Source organism: Agelaius phoeniceus, chromosome 18 (assembly GCF_051311805.1).
Source record: "Agelaius phoeniceus isolate bAgePho1 chromosome 18, bAgePho1.hap1, whole genome shotgun sequence".
Classification (NCBI taxonomy): Eukaryota; Metazoa; Chordata; class Aves; order Passeriformes; family Icteridae; genus Agelaius; species Agelaius phoeniceus.
In genome coordinates, this window is record NC_135282.1 from 4541909 (window position 1) to 4561196 (window position 19288).

A 19288-nucleotide genomic window follows, 5' to 3' on the forward strand; every position below is an offset into this window, starting at 1 on the left:
TTTCTCATAGCTGAGCATCTCCAGCTGTGATATTTACTCAGATCTTCATGTTCCTTGCAGTTTGACCATGTAACGGTTATAAGACAGATAATTCTGTTAAAATCAAGATTCAGAAGCTAGAGCTACACATTCCCTTAGGTTACCTTGGTCTCAGTGGAGTTTGTGTTCAGGGAATGTGGATGTGTTTGTCTTGTACAAGCTCTGTTGCACAAAGTAGGTGCAAGTAAGTTTTAAAAGAAATGTTATTACACATTTTAAAAATAAACTCAAGATAACTGTTGGATTTTGTTGTTCCAGAGCAAGGAGCTGAAGCTCACCCATGGCACAGATTTCACCGAGGCTTTTTCTCCTGGGAAGCCTTGGAAATCCCGTCAGGTTTTAAAGATCACCAATAAACCTGATCAGCTGGAGAGGAAAGGGAGCTTCCTGGGAGATGGTCAGCATTTCTCCCAGCAGAGTGAGAGTTCTGTCTCATTCACAAGCAACTTTGAGAAGAAATTGAACCCAGCTCTTCTGGAAAAGCCCTTCATTAAAACTGTCCGGGCCACCCTGTTTGAGCACAATGTGCAGAAGCACAACGTTGTTGCTGAGCATTCTGGGGCTGATCCTGCACCAAAAAGGAACCAGGAGCCCGAGGCAAAGCAGGACCTGGTGCTTTCAGGGCACAGCAGACGCTCGTGGATGGGAGAAGGGGAGGAAGGCACCACTGCAAAGGAGCATCACAAGCAGCCTGATCCATCAAAACATCCAGCACATGTAGAGAAAAGTCCAAAACCAGCTTCTTCAACTGAAGACAAGAAAATGAGTCCGGGAATTGTCTTAGAAAAATCTTTGGTGGAGAAGAGTGAAAAACCTCCTCCCAAAAATGCAGAAGATTCTCAAATTTACCAAAGAATAGAGCCCAGGTATGAGATCTTTCAGACATGTGGTGAAAGGGCTCTTAGTGAAACCATCACAATGGCTCCTGAGAAAAAGGCCATGACACTCAGAACTAGAAAATCATCTGTGAAAGAGAATAAAACTGATGAGGACATTGTACCTACAGGGCAGTCAGTTAAGACAAGTAGTCACACTCTTTACTTGAAAGAAGAAAATGTTACTTCAGAAGCCAGAGAGGCAAAAGTTCTCACAAGTAAGGCTGTGTTGAGAGAACCTGCTGGTTTTCTCTCCAGTGAATGCACTTTACCTGAACAGAAAAGAGACTCTGATCCTGAGCCACTGTTCATAGCTGAGAAAATACCTTATTCCACAAACAAAAGTAAAGGTTTGGGAATGAGTGAAAAGGTCAGCAAGCTACATGCTGAAATTAAAGGCGATAAGAGTGAAGTCTCTTCTGTAGATAAATCAGAGAGGATTAATGTTGTGAAATGCTCTTCTGAGAAAAGGAGTTTCAGGGCAGCTGGGACTGACATCCATGAATTCCGAACCAACTTGGATCGTGACGTGACTTCCACAAGTGTCAATAAACACGGGGCTCAGGCTTCAGTGCTTGCAAGTGGGCAATATTTTAAATCTTCCAGTAGCCACCCCCCTGATACAAAAGGACTGAATGTTACTAAAGAGGAATCTGGGGCCTTTGGGTTGAGGAAAAGTCTGGACTTAAATTGCAAAGAGCAAGACTTCAGCTTGGCTTGTACAGCTCCTGAAAACAACGAGAAACTCCGAGGAGCAGATCCAGATGAGAAAGTCAGGAGAAGCAGAAGTAGCGTTTCTGACTTGAAGATTTCTGAAAGGTGGAGGAGGAGGACCTTGCCTCAGGAGTCACTCAAGGTGGAAGAAGTTGTGTGGCTCAATCCTGAAAATATCAAGAAGCTGAGCCGGACAGATTCATTGCAATTGAATGAAAATTTACTTAAAAAGAGAAGCAAAAATATCAAAGATGGGGTAGAGGGGAGTGAGGCTAACCAAGCTGTTCTTGGCAGTCCTGATGATTACATGAAACATCAGAGTTCTGTCTTTGAGCCAAAGGCAACTTATTTTGCAGTGACTTATCAGATTCCTGGTATCAAAAAAGAGAAAAGCTTTGTTGGTGCTCCCAGTGCAAGTGAAATTAATACAGTTTCTGGTTCAAACGAGGCAGCAGCAATTAATCTGGACCCTGGTTTTCCTGGAAGGTCCAAACCTTTATTGCAGCAACCAAATAAAAATGTGACAAGTTCAACTTGTAGAGAAGACTCCTGGGAAGTGCGTATTAGCAAGGATTGGGTCAAAGAAGATGAAAAAGATGCCGTTTTCTCCAAAAATGTTGCATTTGGTAATTTTCACGTGTCTAAGAAAGATAACCAACAGCATCATGAAAAAGGTCTGGATCATTCTAAAGAGAAAATTATAGATGTTGATGCTTTCATGTTAAAACATGATGTGGAAAGTACAGCTCAAGGTGATTTCAAGAGTGGCAGAAGGAAAATCTCTTACCACGAACCCCGGTCCCCGCCGCGTTCTGCGCAGGCACGTAAGGACAGTGAGCTGGGCCCCCAGAAAAGGAGTGACAATAATTCTGATCTGCCTGGAAGGAAGGCTGAGGATAGGTACAGATCCCAAATTCTTGATATTGATGCACTTATGGCAGAATATAAAGAAGAATCAGCAAAGGCCAGTAAAGTTCAGGAGAAGTTTTCTGAAGATCTCGGCTCACTGAGTTGGGAGAGATCAAAGAACAAAAGAAATGTGTCAGAGAAAATGACTCTTACCTACAGCTGGAACGAGTGGAAGAGTGGATCAGACCACTATTCAGTTAATAACAAACCAGGTGAACGTGCAGAAGAGCAGCACAGGCCAGAGAAACTAATCCTAAATGAAAAGAGCAAAGAGAAACTGGAACTACGGAGCCCTGAATTTGATAAGCAGAAGTCCAAAGACAGAAAGGTCAGCCCTCCTTACTGGGGAAACCCCAGCAGCATTTTTCCAGAGAAGTTTGTAAATTCACCCGTGGAATTTGCTAGGAAGAAAACTTTCATTGTTGATGAGGACGAGGAAGTGAACTTGACCTCCAGAAACCAGGGTGCAAAATTTGTAATTGAAAAGGTACAGCCCATAAATGCAGTGAGTACAGAGCAGAGGCTGGAAGTCAATCTGGCCTCCAAGCTGTCCCTGAAGGCTGATGATGGGCTCTTGCAGAAGAAGTTGGTGACAAAAGAACAATTCTTGGAGGTGGCTCCAGAGGGCGATTGGAGCAAAAACATCGTGAGGAGCTCTACACTGAGAAGCAAAGACAGCTCAAGTAAAATGTGTGAGGGTGACTCTTTCAAAAGTAAGACTGATTGGAAGGGCTACATGTCTGGGTTTGGGACTGTCCCTGCGGATCTCAGGCGATCCTACTCGGAAAAATGCCGCCAAGGGAGGGACAGCCTGCCCCTCATGCAGGATCTGAGGGCAAGGAAGGACCTGCATCGATCCAGGCCCAGCTTCCCCTTGGAAGGTGTGGATAACTCGTGGAAGCACAAGGTGTCAGCTCAGTCAGAACCATTCTTCCATGAGGATAAAAAGGTATTTTCAAATGGTAGCCAAGTCTGTCATGTAGCTGTAAATGAACTTGTCTTTATTATGGATTTTGTTGTGTCCTTGCAGCACTTCTCAGCACTCTGCAGCAAGGCAGCAGATCCAGGCTTTTCACTGGAGTTCATTTCTTTTTGGGTTCTCTTTTCTTGAGCAATGGCCATTGCACTAGATGACCTCATTTTTGCTTCAAGTCTAGAAATACTGATTGATGCTTTTGTGGAGAGCTTGAAAAAGCTTTAAAAAGCGTGCTTATTGTTTTTGTAATGCTGTGAACCTGGAGGTTCAATTGTTAACTCTGCAATTTTATATTTACTTGAAAAGAAGTAATTTGGTTTATTTTACGAGTTGTCAGCAGTGATCTTTTTAGACCTCTCTTTGTTTTTTGTCTTTATCTGAAGGAAGCAAATTTTATTTTTATTTTTACTGCGAATGGCCTTCATTTGTCTGTGAAACTCCACTGCTTTCCTGACTTTGGTGAGAGGCAAGAGATTCCCTTCATACAGTGACATGTGAATTAGATCCAGGGGTTGGATTTAGTTGGAAAAGACCTTAATGGTCCTATAATTTTATGATTAAAGTGTAGGATGTTCATGGCTATTATGTTTTTCCATTTTGTGTTTTCAGCTTTGAGTTTCCTCTGGTTTTGGGCTTTTTTCCCCCAAAAGGCATTTTATATATATATAAAATAGGTATATATGTATGTGGATATGCATGTATATTTAATCACATTCATAACTGTATTTTACAGGCTCCTAGGAAAGAGTGGAGCAAGCAGAGCTCAGACAAAACAGAAGGAACAGACTTTGCCTCAGTGTCTGCACAGAGGAGCCACCACAGTTTCTACAAGGAGAGGAGATCAGATTTTGGTTTGGTATGTGACCCTAGAGGAGGGGTTTGGGGTGGGATCAGTGAGCTGCAGCTCTGTTTTCTTTTTTACAAAGGGCTGTGCTAGAAGGATGTGTCTGCCAAGCAGAGAAGCATTTCCTGGGGGTTGAATGGTGAGGCTGCCCCTCCCTGGGATCCCACCCCACTGCTCCCTGCCAGAGCTTCCAACACCAAAGCTTCAGCCTTGCAGCTTGTTCAGTTTCCTTTCTGAGTGAAGAATTTTCATCCTGAACTCAAGATGGCTCTAGAGCATTACAGTTTTTGTTGTTTTCTCAGCTTGTGCAGACAAACAGAACTGTGTCTCTGAGAAATGATGGGTTTAATTGTCTTTCTGTCAGCAACATGCAGAGAAGTGTTTCTGTGAAAGATCACAGCTGACATTTTGGTTGGTTTGATTTGTCTCCAACACACAAATTGTTGAGGTGAATTCCTGCTTGATTTTGTTGGGTGCTGTTTTCCTCAGTTTCAGAAGGATATCCTGACTTTAGCCCTCAGAGAAATTTTATGTTATGAAATAGCTGCCTACATCCAGCTGTTCTGAAATGCGAAACAAAGGGCTGGATGTTCCAAAAGATGTGCAATAAAGGAAATATCAGCGTTTCCTGAGGGAAGTAAAGGATTTGGGAAGTGGAGACTGAAGGATGTTGTCCCCATGGACTGTCCCAAGGTCACACCTCCCCTGTCCTGTGTCTGCCAGCACACTCTGCAGTGAGCTGCTGCACTGCCCTGTTCTGTCATGGCTCACTCTACTGTATGCAGCTCTTCAGCAGAGAGCACAAAAATATAGAAAAGAAAAGAAACTCAGTGGTTTCTGTCCTTCTAGCAAAGAAAAAGAGAACACTTAAACCTATAAGGATTTTATAAACAAATTTCCTAATTGGAGCTTTGCAGGTGGGCTCAGATTGTTCTTCAGTTCTAGTCTTTAAGCTTCATGGAAGGTATTCAAGGGCTATAATGTCCCTTTTTCTTTCCCATTCTTAGCATGGTTCATCTTAGGGAATTTACATTATTGGCAGAATGGGCATTTATCCAACCCCTAAATGTTATGTGCCATCAGCTTATAGTGCAAATATATGAAGGTGGTGTTGGCCAGGTAGGAAATGTGGGACAGAAGCAGTGCTGGGATAGCTGAACTGTTCAGGTGCTGTACTCAGATAAATACAAATGTTGCTCTCCAACTTCATTGTTGATTGGGAGCTTACTCAGGATAATCCTTCAGCTTCACCAAATGTAGCCTGAGACAGGAAGGGAAGGTGGGAAAGGGAGACTCAGCTCCATGAAAAGAGAAAGCTGACCTGTGTGGAACTCAGGAGGACCCAAGTGCTTTGCTCCTTTGTGTTGCTTTGGGAAGGCTCCTCGGGCTGTGATTGTGCAGTGCTGGGGAGCCAAAGGGCAGCCTGCTCCTCCTGGGTGTAAAGTGTGAGTGAGTGCATGGAAAGGGCTCTGACTTGCATTTGGGAGGTGGAAAGCTCACCACACTGATGTTTTCCAAAGCCCCACAGAGGTACTGCAGAAGATTATGTAAAACCCAACCATTTCTTCTGCAGCAAGGTTATGCCTTTGTTTTCCTTGGAGAAAACAGAGATTTTGGGTGCGGAGCTGCAGTTCCCAGTTCTGTCAGCACGTTCCAACACTCCCCTCTGCTGGAGACACATCCCAGCTGGACAGTGTGAGCTGGACAGACACGAGGGGTCAGGAAAGAGCCACGGGAGTCACAGTTAAATCCCCTATTTCCCTGGAATCCCAAGGCAGTCTGAATTTCCCTTGAAAGGGGGATTAGATGGAAATGTGAAATCGTGCTGCTGTTTGCTTTGTGCAATTTCTGGTCTGTGTGGTTGGGAAGTTACTTATTTTTCCTTGTGGCTTAGTGACAAAATATATTCTCCAGTCCATATTGCTGGTCAGTGAGGGTATGTTGGTATTGCTCTAGTGAGACTGAGTGCTCAAAGTGACAAGTCTTGTTGTAGGATAAACAATTCTATTTGGTTCACATTCACCACTAAAGCAGTGAAGAACTGATGTTGATACCCTTTTATACTTGCCAAATGAATTTGCAAGAATCAATTTGTTGCATTATTCCACATCTGTCTGTGATAGTAAACAACTGCTTGAATGGCATTTTCCAGGACAGCTGATGAGCTAGGTTCTTATGGATAAGCATAATTCCAAATGGAAGCAAGGTTCAGTAGTATAATTTACCTCTGGAGAGGTAATTTCTTTGTGATTATATTCCAGAGAATCTGCTTGTAATTAGGCTTTTAGAACATTACATAGGATGACTTTGAAGTCGACCATTGCAAAATACCAAAGTGGTAATATGGGATTGGTGCTTGAAATTGCAAAGGATGATACTTTGGAGATTTAACACTCATCTAGATCACACTGTTCAGCTATTTTAAGTTTATATTGATTAAAAAGCAGAGGAAGGCTTTTATAAAGATTCAGCATCACTGCTAGGCTGTCATCATCTGTGCTTTTACTATGGCTGGTCCTTCCCTCTCTTTTAGCCCTGCTGCAGCACCGAGTAGGTATCAAAATTAAGTTCTGTGCTTTGGACAGTGAGGGGTTTCTCTCACCAACTCAGCTGCAAATCTCAGAGCCTGGGCCTTGTAGGTTCCTTTAGACCTGGAATGCAGGTGAAGGGACAGGTGTGAGCACTCAAACCCTCTCTGGGCTGGCAGCTGTGGTTGGATGTGGGGCTGTTCCCTCTCAGTGCCCTACCTGCACATCCAGGGGCAGCCACAGAGCTCGGGAGGTGTTGCCATAAACTGTGTGATGCCATCAGAGCTGACGTTCAGTCACAAGCCTGGATTCCTGATTGAGTCATCCAGACTGATAAGAGTGTTGGGAATGAAAACCTGAGGAATGTGTGCTGGGACTCATCCTCCAAATAAAGGAACTGCAGTTGTGTTTGGGGCTGGAGGAATTGCACCTTCAGCTGGGGATGGAGCAGCTTTAGTGCAGCTTTGGGTTATAACCCAAACTGCTTTGGGGAGTTAGAACAGAGCACTGCTACTAGGATTGGTATAGGCAGGAGTTATTTTGAAGTCTCTCAACATATTATTTATTTATTTTATATTAAAGTCTGGGTTTTTTGTCATTTAGGGAGGAAAATCTCTCTAATGGTCTCCATAGAAAGATGCATTTATATGAGACTGAGATGTGTGGGTGGAGAAGGATTTGTTGAAGAAAATCATGAGCTGACTCCTAAAATATCTTGGAAATGAAGTGCAAGGGAGAGAAGATAAATATTTTATAAACATGTGCAGATGAATTTATGGTTTGGCTTGTCACAGTTCACCAGTTGTTTTCAGTTCTGCCCATGACAGGTCTGTCTCCTGCCCACTGAAAACCACACCTTCTCTTTTTCTGCATTGTGTAAAGCCTCTGATACTGGAGTTTTGTTCCTTCTGAACCCCATCTTGAGTTGTTCTGTTACCCCAAAAACTGACCCAACCTGGAAGAAAATCAAAATACTTTGGTTGACCTCTACAGGAATTCATAGGTGATGATGAGGAAAGTGAGAGGTAGTTTCCTTGAAGTATTAAAATTTCAAGCAGCATCTTGGAGGCTGTTTTGTATCACCTCAACCTTGTCCCTCCCTGGGAAGGGTGAGAGCTGGAGCAGTGCTGGGAGGGGACAGGCTGCCCTCCCTGGATGGGCTCCTGTCACTTATCTTTCCCCTTCCTATCAAAAAAGGATGTAAGTAAAAAAGAAACAGTGTTACAATTCCCATTTTTACTCTTCACAAACCACCCACTGCTGATGTCCAACAACTCCACCACTCTCTATTTTAGACCCAGCCCGAGGAGGACGACCCGGGGGTGGGTAAAGCTCTGCCTGGGCTTTCTTCCTTTTTTGGCAGTTTTCGTTCCCTGGGAACATTCCAGGGTTGTATAAAAAGTTACTTGGTTGTGTCTATTTCTTCTCCTTCACAAAAGACATTTTTATATTCAAAGAACATAAAAACAGCAGAGCTCCTCTTGTTACATGTGTGGGTTTTTGTCTTTCCTGTGCATCACCCAAAACAAGGTCAGCGAGCGACCCCGCCGCTGTTCGGAGCGTTTCATAACTGAGAGGTTTTAGAGCTTCCCTTTCCTCCTGCAGGGCCTTTACTGCAAAACCCAAAGTCCTGTCACTAATTCCAGCCTGAGCCACTCCAGATTACGGAGCTGGGAGCAGTGGGCTGCTCAATAACAAGTGGTTAAGTCACGTGCTGCCGCCAGTAGCTCAGCGACTGCTCCTGAGGAGCCCCAGCTCCTGGTGGTGGTGGTGACGTGGGGCCAGACACACTCAGAACATTATTACATTATTCATGCTGCTTTTAATTGCTCCACTCTGCTTTTAACTGGTGCTGGAGGCGGGGAGAGCCCGGGAGCTGCCTGTAACAGGGATGGGTTGGCGTTAACTCGGAGCTGTGGAAAATGGAGTATTATTACTGTCCACGTCTGCTGAAGTTCCTGCAGTATCTGTGGGTAAGTGTGCTCCCAGAGCTGGCTGTTTCCACTCTTTTCAGAAATCCTGGGAGTGCTCCTATGTGCTGAAGCTTTCCTCAGCAGCTCCTTTTTGAGCACTGACATGAAACTCAGGATTTATTTTGGGTGAGAAAGGCTGTTTTATCTCTAATACTTAAAACTGTCACCTACCCGAACGTGCCTTGGAAAACCCTTTCAGGAATCGACGTTTCTTCCTTGTTTATGCAGAACCATGGGAGTTGTGGTTTAGTTTAGGTATGTGTTAGGAATATTCTTCCCTCTTTGTGTAAAAGCTCTGCCTGGCTCTGGGGTTGCTGCCCCAGAACCCTCCTGCCCTGCTGCTGGTACAGCCACTGCTATTCCAGGAAAACAGCTTTAAGAATGTGTCATTTTACAGTTCCTTTCTTGTTTTTAATTTGACTCTTCACGGCTTTCGATGTCTCAGTGAGCACTTCCTCTTCCAACACTCCTCAGGGCTGTCTGTCACGAAAAGCTCTTTTTAGCAGGCTCTGACTGTGCTGCCCTGCCAGCTTTGCACCCGGGCTGCTGTGTGTCTGAAACTTTCACATTTATAAAACATGAATTTGAGCTGAAAAGCCTTTATGAATAAATACGGTACTGCTTTGAACTAATTAATGTTTTAATTTCTCCCGTACTCATCAAAGTTCAGGTTTCATTTGCTTGTTGTTGTTTGCATTGATCTTCATTTTTTCAGCTGTTAATTCAGCGTATGATCAGCACCAAACCTTTTCATGTTGGCTGTTTGCTGCTACGTTTTAAAACTGTAGCAAAGAGTTTCCTTCTCTCATTTGAGTTTTGCAATCCTTGCCTGTATGTCCTTTGATCAGCTGTGAGGTGAGATTGCCCACTGTGAATTTCTTGTAGCTGGGAGAGAAAACTGTGCTTGAAGAATTCGGGATTTTATTGAAAACCTTTTCCTGCTGGAGACTGTAGTAGCATAGAACATGGACGTGCTTGGACATTAATTCAGTTTTTTTATTTGACCAGATGTATTTTTAAGAGAAAAGCCTCCTTTAAATTGCAAACTAAAAAATTGGTCATTAGTGTGAGGAGAGGGTGGATGTTTTTCATGGTTTGTCAGTGTGAGAAATGTGTAAGAGCTCTGTCCCTGCTCTTGCTTTGACATGGGATTTTCCATAAGGCCAGGGGAAAAATCTCAAACCAACCCAAACTTTGGATCAGTCCAGAAGGTGCCTGGGATAGTGGGCTCCAGTATTGTGCAGTTCTAGGCTGTAACAGAACAGGATGTTGTATTTTCTGGGTGTATATTCTCTTTTAGGGGCCCTGGAGCATTCCTTACTCACTTTCATTCATGCATACTCCCTGATTTACTGCAAGAAAATATTAGAATGACAGTTCTGATATTCATGATGTTAAAAAAAGAAATTTAAGGGACATGCACAATTGTGCCTTCTGTCACTTTCTGTGCTGCTGTTGCAGCTGGAGGCTACTGAGGAGATACTTATCTGTTCTCTCTACTTACAGTCAGGAGTAACCAGAGATGCTGGGGTTGGTTGTCAAGTGTTATTTAATCTGTCTTGGGGAGCTAAGATGCTTTATTCATTAGGCAGACATACCTGAAGAAGCTACAACTCTTAATTAAAAAATACTATAACAAAAATCTGCTTTTAAAGCTGCTCTATGGAGTTACTGTTGGGTTCCCTCTCCTCTGCTGTGTCTTTGCTTTACTCCTGCAGTGGTGCAATTGTGGGACATCACTGGACCCTCTCAGTGCCAGCTCTTTGCTAATTCCTTGCTGATTGCTCTCCTGATTCTGGGCAGGATGTGTCTGGCTGTGACCAACAGCATTTTCTGAGCACAGCAGGGTCTGTGGTCTGCCCCAGTCTGTTTGCAATGCTGTGACCATCACACATCTGCATTCTGTGGGTGGGTGACACCTCTGGGTTTCTGAGAAATGTCTTTGTGTCCAGTGAAACATTTTTTTTCCCATGGCTTGTAAACATTTGAATATTTTCCATTATGCATAGGGTATCCATCACCCCTTTTCCAGCTGCTGAGGAGCTCTGCTGCAGTTGGTACAAGGCATCTTTAGGTCTGGCTTGCACAGGAAGCCCTGTAGGTGCAGCTCCATGGTCTGACATCAGTCACAGGGTCAGACTGGTCATGCCAGGTGTGCAGCCACAGCTCTGGGGTTTCCTGTTCCAATGCCCTTTGTCCAAGAACCAGGTTTTTTTGGCTTCCTGGTGGACACAGCCTCTGCTGGACTGCTCTGGTGGTTCTGTTCCTGCCCTTGGCTTTCTCAGTTGTCAGCAATTCTTGCTCTGCTTCACTGCTCAGTTTTGGCTTTCTGGAATGGATGTGGTGGTGGATCTCCTGCCCATGCTGGTACCAGTCCTGATGGACTGGTTTTTTCCCCTGTCTGGCACTTGTCATTTTATAAAACAGCAAAGAAATGCTAATCCTGAAAGCACTCAAAGCAAATGCTTGTTTTAAATAAAGCATTCCTCTGCAGCACTGTGATGGTTTCAAAAGACCTTGTTCTTTATTGATAGTCATGAATTGAACAATTGCAAAATCAAAAGAAAATTGGGGTTTTTAAGGAAGAATTAAGATTTAGAGTTTGTTTTGACAAGATTTTGGTTGCTACCTTTACAGAGTAGTTTTGATGTGTTTTGTCAGGTGACTCTGAAGGAAGCAGCAGCTGGTTAATAACCACTGTCCTGATGTGTCACTGTGAGAGGAGGTGGGTTGGTGATGGAAGGAAACTGAAATCATTGTCTGGAGCCAGGGGTGATGCTCATCCTGCTCTCAAGGGGGTTATCCCTGCTCTGAGGGAAGGAAGGGTCTCTGTACAGATGTGCTGTGCCTTCCCTCTTCCTGCACTTCTGGAAAGTTCCTGTGGACTGTGCTGCTCTACTCTTGTGGGATTTGCTTTTGGTGGTGGGGATGTTTCTTCCAAAGAGTTAAAAACCCCTCCCACCCAGGTGTGAGCTGTCCTGGTGCCAGCAGGAGCAGATAACCTGGCTTCCCTCTCAATAACCTGGGGAAATGACGCCCTTGCACAGGAAAATCTGGAAAGGCATTCCCCCAATTCCTGGCTGCTGCTGTAGAAGAGGAATTGTGGTGTCTGTGGCATTGCTGAGAGCAGGCAGACAGGTCAGCCTGGCTGAGGAGCCCCATTCCCAGTGGGAACACGAGGGAGTGCTGTTCCACCACGCAGTGCTGCTGGCCCACAGCCACATCCCTGCTCCTGTGCTCCGGGCACAGCAGTTTGTTCTAATGAGGTGTGGCATTAAGTTTAATTTACCATGAAATGCTCACATGGAATAGCACATTCTAGGTTGACTTGTTGCAATAAGGGTTTCATTGAGTAAGGTGTAATCATTTATAGACCTGGTCGTTTTTTTGTAGTGACTGTGTTTGTTCCAGATTCAGAGTAGCTGGAAGTGGGGCTGACTGTGCCTGCCCTTGCTCCCCTTATTTTAGATCTGGAATTGTGAATATACTTCTGAAAAAGTTCTTCCCTGGGAGGTGGTGAGGCTCTGGCACGGAGTGCCCAGAAAAGCTGTGGCTGCCCCATCCCTGGAAGAGTCCAAGACCAGGTTGGACAGGGTTGGAGCCGCCTGGGATAGTGGAAGGTCCTGCCCATGACAGGGGTGGCACTGAACAATCTTTAAGGTCTTTTCCAACCCAAACCATTCTGTAACACGAGGCTAAAGAGAATTGTTAAACCTCATTTACACACACACAAAGCAGAGGTAACTTCACTGCCTCCCTTGTAATATTTTGATCTAAAATTGTTTTGACTCAGTTCCTGCTTTCCCAAGCTGTTGTTCATGTTGCTGATGCTGGGAGACAGCCAAGTTCCCACTATTGTTCCCGTGCCTTCAGCAGTGGTGAGTTGTTCATGCAGCCAGTGTGTGTTTACTGTGCTGAAAGGAAATGGTGATTTTAGGGAGCTGCTTGAGCACAGGGAAAGTAGCTCTTTGTAGAGGACTTTCCTCAGGATGCCACAGGATTTGTACTGCAGGACACAGGTGTTCTTAAAGTGAAACTTCAGGGAAATCTGGAGCCTTGGGAAAATGTAATGTTTGGTTTAGTGATTCATGGTGGAGAGCAATAAATCCATGGCATCTAAGGGGAGGCAGAATGGGTTGAGGGCTGACAATGTCCTGGGGAATGTGGCAACATGGGGTTGTTGTGCTGGGTCTGGGAGGAGGAGGAGGAGGAGGCAGTAAGAGCAGAGAGACCTGGCAGTAAAGGAAGGTGTGTGCACTTAGGGTTATACAGCCACCTCAAATAAATCCTCTGCTCTCATCATCAAATGGGTTAAAATGGGTGAAGGAATTATTGTATTAACTTAGGGCTGGTGTTTGCTCAATTTACTGCCATCAAGCAGTGCCTGATTCCACATGGAATGGTGATTTTTAGGGAGAAGATGGAGGAGCAGTGTTCAGACAGGCCTTGGGCAGTGTGTGATCACACCAGGAACAGCTGGAATGGGTTCAGAAGCAGCTCTTTGTTACTGAAGACACATGGAATGGTGATTTTTAGGGAGAAGATGGAAGAGCAGTGTTCAGACAGGCTTTGGGCAGTGTGTGATCACACCAGGAACAGCTGGAATGGGTTCAGAAGCAGCTCTTTGTTACTGATCTTTGAAGAAGGAAATCCCTTGCATTAAAAAAAAAAAAAAAAAGCTCTTCCTTCAGAGGGTTCTGTGAATTTTGTGAGTCAGATCTGAGCCCTCAGTAGTTGGAGATTTCCTGAGCAGCCTCAGTGAATGCTCTGACATCTCCTCAGGCAGGTGGTGTGGAGCAGCAGCAGCGTGTTCTCCTGCTTGATTCTGTGCACTCCACTCACCCTGTGTGCCCTGGGAGAAAGGTTCAGCAGGTGAAGGTATTTTAGACCTTGTTCTGTGCCCAAGAACTCTCTTTTGAGGATGTTTTGTGGTTATCTGTGCTTAACATGTCCATTGGTTGGACTGCTCCATGTTGGACTTGGCCAGGAGAGCCCAGGCTATGGCTTTACTTTGTTTTTTCCCTCCCTGGTGTAGGGAGATCCTTTGCAGACATCTTCATCCTGGATTTTTGTTTGTACAAATCAAAAACAACCTGTAACCATCCATCTTTTGCTTGGCTTGATCCCTTGGACATAAACAAATGTAAAGAAAATTGTTTTAGTCCTTTCCAGTGCTGTAGGAATTTCCTGTTTCTGTTTTTTCAGTTTTTCCTTCTCCATTGAGTTAGAAGGGAAGTGCTGCAGGATTATGGACATGGGCTTGCAAACAACCTTGTGTATTTTTAGCTGGTTTCCTCAGCTTTAACATTGATAGCTTTGTTTTACACTGAAACAATTCAAGGCACAAAAGCTGTGTATGTTCAGGATGTTTAACTGGGCCTTGCTTAGGTTCAGGAGAAATGGAGTTTGGAGGACAAAACAATTGGCATTTTCTGAAATACTGTTGTACTTTAGTTGTTGCAATTATGACTGGTAGTTGCATTAAAATTGTTTAAAAACTTGGAGTAAAAATTTTATTTTACAGTTACCCTTATTTACAGATTCTTATTAATTTGAAATAATGACATGCTACTGCAAAAGTGCCCAGAAAGGATGGTTGACTTTCTGATTACAAATAAAATGGGAAAGTTAATTTCTTTTGCTGATGCTGTCAAGGATCACTGTGGCAGTAGAATGGAAAAATTACTCTGGCAGGTATAAACAAGTTTGTGGAGCATTCATTCAATCATGAAAACTATTAATGTGTTTTCTTTATCACAAGGGTACTTCTGTAAGGAAAATAAGGAATGCAGATTTAATTTTTTTTTAAACTTTTTATCTCTGTTTAAAAAAAATGACTTTTTAAAGTAGCCATTGATGGGCTCTTTTATGAAATGTTTTTGCACCTTTCTTTAAAAACCTCTCATATCAGTGTGTGCTTGTGTAAACGTTCCTAGTATTGATGCAGAACCTGTTGCTTTCACAGCCTCTCACTATTCACTGGTTTGTGAGGCCTCTGGGGGCTTTTAAAATTACCTAGCAGAAGGAAAAAGTAGGGAATTTCAGTCTCTTGTAGATGGTATGTGCAAGGGGAACACCTTTAATAAAAAGGTTTCTCTGCAGGTTGTCCAAGATTGTGAATAACCTTTAATTTAATTAGAACTGTAGCAATGAGTGTAACTTGCTTAATTTCAGTAGAAAACGAAAGTAAGAATTAAAAACAAATATTTGGTGTAAATATTGAGATACCTGGGGTTTCAGGTTACAAAAGAGATTTCTCTGTATGGACACTGTCCAAAGTCCTTGTGTTCAAACACTCCATCCATTCCACTCTTTTTCTTTTGGTTTTTTTCCCTTTTTCCTTTGACTGTGGAGTGCCTTTCAACAGGTGAGGCTGTTGGGGCATCTCAGTGAATTGCATTATTATATCACCATGAAAATTTAAAAAAAACCCACAAAACAGAACAGATAGCACAGCCAAAGACAGAATGTCTTGGTGGTATTAAGTGTCATGGGAATTCCTGAATTGGGAATTCCTGGATTGGGAAGCTGGGTATCTGTCATGGAGCAGCTCCTCTGCTCCAGCTGCTGAGCTTTGCTCTCTCTCTGCCAGAGGTGCAGCCAAGCATTTATTTTGTACATTAAATGAGAATTGGAAGGTGATATGGTAAAATCTTCATGATGGGGGTGTTGCATGTAGTAGTAAGGAATGTTTGCTGCTCCTTCTTGGAGTGTGACAATTCCATTGGCAAAACGCAGAAAACAGAGGAGGCAAAAATGAGGAGCCCATAAAGCCACGAGTTGTTTGTCATGTCTGAGGAGCCCAAGAGTAATTTAGTCTGGAGCCGTGCAACCGAGCCCAGCCCAGTGCTGCATCTTTAAATAGTCCATCATGCCAAGCACAAGAGGTTAAATTAAGTTCTCTTGCTAATGAAGCAGAAGGAGAGTTGGTGTGGAATGCAGGGCTGGGACAGCCTTACAAGGGCAGGCTCTGCTCTTGAGGGTGTCACAAGGTGGGACTGGAGCTGCTGTGGTCCTCACAAGTGCTGGGTGCTGCTGTTTGTAGGTGGGATGATGGCTCAGAAAATCCTTTGGAAATGCCTGAATTAATGCGAATTGCTAATTGGAGTGATTGGGGGAGGGGGTGATAGGAGGAACCCATCAGAGAGTGAATTCCTGACTGAGGTTGCCACAAGGGAAGAGCAGAAACTGTTGTCACACTTAGTCCAGATTAAGGTTGCCCATCCTGTCCCATCTGCTTTGCTGGCAAAGGATCCTTCAGGGGACCCAGCTGAGGTGAACACTGCTCCCAGGTGTTCTGGTGGGTCTTCAGCTGGATTTCCTTCCCCATTCCATGGTGCTGGGGTGGAGCTGGTGGCAGGGGAACCCCATGGGCTGGAAGGACTCACACCCATAGAGAGGCCCCAAGTCCCCCCTGTCCCTCCTGGGCTGTGTGTGCTGTGCTCTGCTGCTTTCGGGCCTTCTTTAAATTGACCTTGCAATCCCACAGAGTCATTAACATAATTACATGTATTTGAGAGCAGGTGAGGCTCCAAATGAGCTGTAAGAGGCTTTTGGAAAATATAATGTAACCATGGAATTTTGTTTTCTACTGAATAAGGGGAGAAACAAGGGTTGTTAGGCCTTTGTGCAGGGTTGTGGTTTTGAGCTGTAGGTGGAATAGATGTTAATAATGGAAGTATCCAGCAATGTTTGAATAACGAGGTCCCATTTATACTGAGGTAATTAGTCATGCAGTTTGGGTAGCTGTGTGTATGTGCTCTGTTTTCTGGAGCTGCAGATCCCTGACAGCCCCAGAGTGAGATAATCACTTGAATTTGTCAAGGGCAGAAGATCATCTTGTGCTGTTCTTGTTCAGGAACAAACCCTCACTCAGCCAGCACTGCTGGGCTGGGGGCCAGTTAGAGAATCCTCCCCTGGGAGGGTGCTGAGGCCCTGGCACAGGGTGCCCAGAGAAGCTGTGGCTGCTCCTGGATCCCTGCAAGTGTCCAAGGCCAGGGAAGTTGGATGGGGCTTGGAGCAGCCTGGGATAGTGGGAGGTGCCTCCAAGGGAAAAGACTTTAAAGCTCATCTTGTTCTACTCCCCTGCAAGTTTAGCTGAAGTGCTGGAAAAATCTCTTGACTATTTGAATTTGATGGTGAAGGTTCAGCTGGATTATTCTCCAAAGCATTTTGCCCTGATGTTAATTGAGGTGTAAATCTAAGCAGTAATTTAGATGCTTCAATACCCAGCAGTGTGTTCACGTGGTGCCAGAAGATCCTAAATTTAGTATTGCAGAAAGACTCAAGTCAGCAGTTTTCCAATCTTCTGAGGACAAAATTTGTATATTTGGTATAACATTCTTTTTCAGGAGAGGTATAATAAAAAAGTAGAATATATTCTCTAGAGCATTTTCAGATCCTTCAAGTTCCACGCACATGTGAGGAGTCCTTGCAGCGAGCTGTAGGAACGTTTTGCTCTCTGCATCCTGGGTGAAATCTGGCTCTGCCTCTCCCCCTGTTTGCCCCAGGTGATATTCCAGATGGGGAGTTAAATTTATGTTCTGCTCTGCCCATCCTGGTGAGGTGAAGGAACTGCTGACTAACTCACATGGCAGCTCCAGGCAGAGCTCTTGGGCTGCTATTTCAGGGGCTCCTGCATCAGATGGAGCCTGAAACCCTCTGGAATGGCAGAGTGCCCTGTGCACAATCCCTGCACTGCAGCAGGCACAGAGCTGCACTTGCAAAGGCACAGATGTTTGAAATTTCACACTTAAATTTAACAGCATGAAAATGTGCACTAAGTCTTAAATTCCAGCCTTGGGTGCAGGATCTCCATAGTTGGTGAAGGATTATCTATAACTCTGGTAGATAAATTTATTTTTTTCCTATTTCTTTACAAATCTAAGAAACACCCTGCTCTTGGGGAATCTGGTCAAAACTATCTCTTTCCATTTCCATACAAAAATAACCCTGCAACTCTTTAAGAGAAGAGCTGTGTGAGGTGGGGGAGAAAAAAGGATTTTCTCTGTTGGCTGGATTTCCTTTGATTACTGAGGGCTTTTATAAGGCTGCTAATTTGCACACATTCAAAACAAATACATTCAGAAATGAGGATAAGTTAGAGAATGCTACATAGTTGTCAGTGAAGTTTTTCCTGGAGATAAGTTACAAGTTGGAGCTGAGCTGCTAAAAACAGGGATTAAAAGGGAAGGCACCCTGTTTGCTCAGGGTATCTTGGGTTCATGCGTGTCTGCAAGGCACATTTCTGATACAATGAACCTTACGCAAGAACCATTGCATCAAATGTTATCTAGAAATTTTTTTTCTTCCATTGAATCTCTTCCTGGATAGTTCAGAGGAGCAGAGGGTGATGCAAGTTCATGGTACTTTGTATGGCAAATTAAGCAACAGCCACAAACCCCCTTGAACAAACAAGAGAGCGAGCAGCTCCCAACGTGCCTGTCTTGCCTCTTTCCCCTTGGTCCTGAACTAGTCACAGCTTGACTTTGGACTTTAAAGTCCAAGCTTACGTCATTAAATCAATAAATCTCAGTTTAACTCAAAGCTTTTATTCCTGCTGTCCTCTCAAGTGGGCTGTTCCCAGGATTTCATGGCTGGTGACACTTGGGGGTCCTCTCGTTACCATCAATCATTTTGGGTTTGTGGTACCAACCCTGTGGTCTCCCAGCAGCTGGGGAGGGAGCAGAGCTTAGGAAAGACATGGAGCCATTCCTCATAAATAACAGGGAATGGTGCAGAAAAGTGGAAAAAACCAGCTTCCAATGGTCACACCTGTTCAGCTTTGGTTTGAGCCTCTGGCTTAATCATTATCCTGTGCTGATAGCAGTCACTGGCTGGGACATGTCCTCTTGGAGGCCATGAATGGCACAGTGAACCAGGTACAGGTGCTGGCACTGCCCAGGTGCCCACTGAGCAGCAGGACAAGGGTGTAGGTGTAGGATTCCCAGTGGGAATCCTCTGGTGTGGGTGTGAGACCTTCCCTGGCAGAGCCACGTTCCCCAGGAAGGGTTAAAATCAGTAAGTCCACGTGACGTATGCAAACTATGAATCATTCCAATAGATCTGTGCAACTCCTGCCTGCTCCGGAGCCAGCAGATGCTGTTCCCTGCGTTGCCATGGGAACCCTGCCTGTACTATAATAGAGCCCAGCCCAGATCCTTCCTTGGGCAGACCTCTGCAGGCTGGTCACCTCCTCATTGTTTCCTCCCCGGAGCACAGGGACACAGAGGAGGGCTCAGCATTCCAGAGGCGGCAGCAGCAGCAGCAGCAGCGTTCTCCTGCTGGTAACCTCGTGTGCCTTAGCAGAGCCAGCCTGGGAGGCAGCCGTGCTGCAAACAGCTGTGCATCCAGAGCCATGTGAGCACAGGAGGAGTGGGGACAGTCCCTGTGTTTGTCCCCCCCCCCCCCTTGGAAGCAGAGGAGCTGAT

At 44.6% G+C, this 19288-nt stretch overlaps 1 protein-coding gene across 2 annotated transcripts in view; it reads left to right on the top strand.

Moving 5' to 3' along the window:
• Positions 1 to 19288, top strand: part of KIAA1671 (KIAA1671 ortholog) — a 65484-nt gene that overhangs the window by 24256 nt on the left and 21940 nt on the right. The window contains exons 5-6 of one of the 2 annotated variants that reach the window (XM_054645733.2): positions 298 to 3486; positions 4247 to 4369. In XM_054645733.2, the coding sequence (XP_054501708.2) occupies positions 298 to 3486; positions 4247 to 4369 (3312 nt within the window). Of the gene's footprint in view, positions 1 to 297; positions 3487 to 4246; positions 4370 to 8656; positions 8859 to 19288 lie in introns of those variants that run through there. The other variant, XM_054645734.2, reaches the window with a different exon arrangement.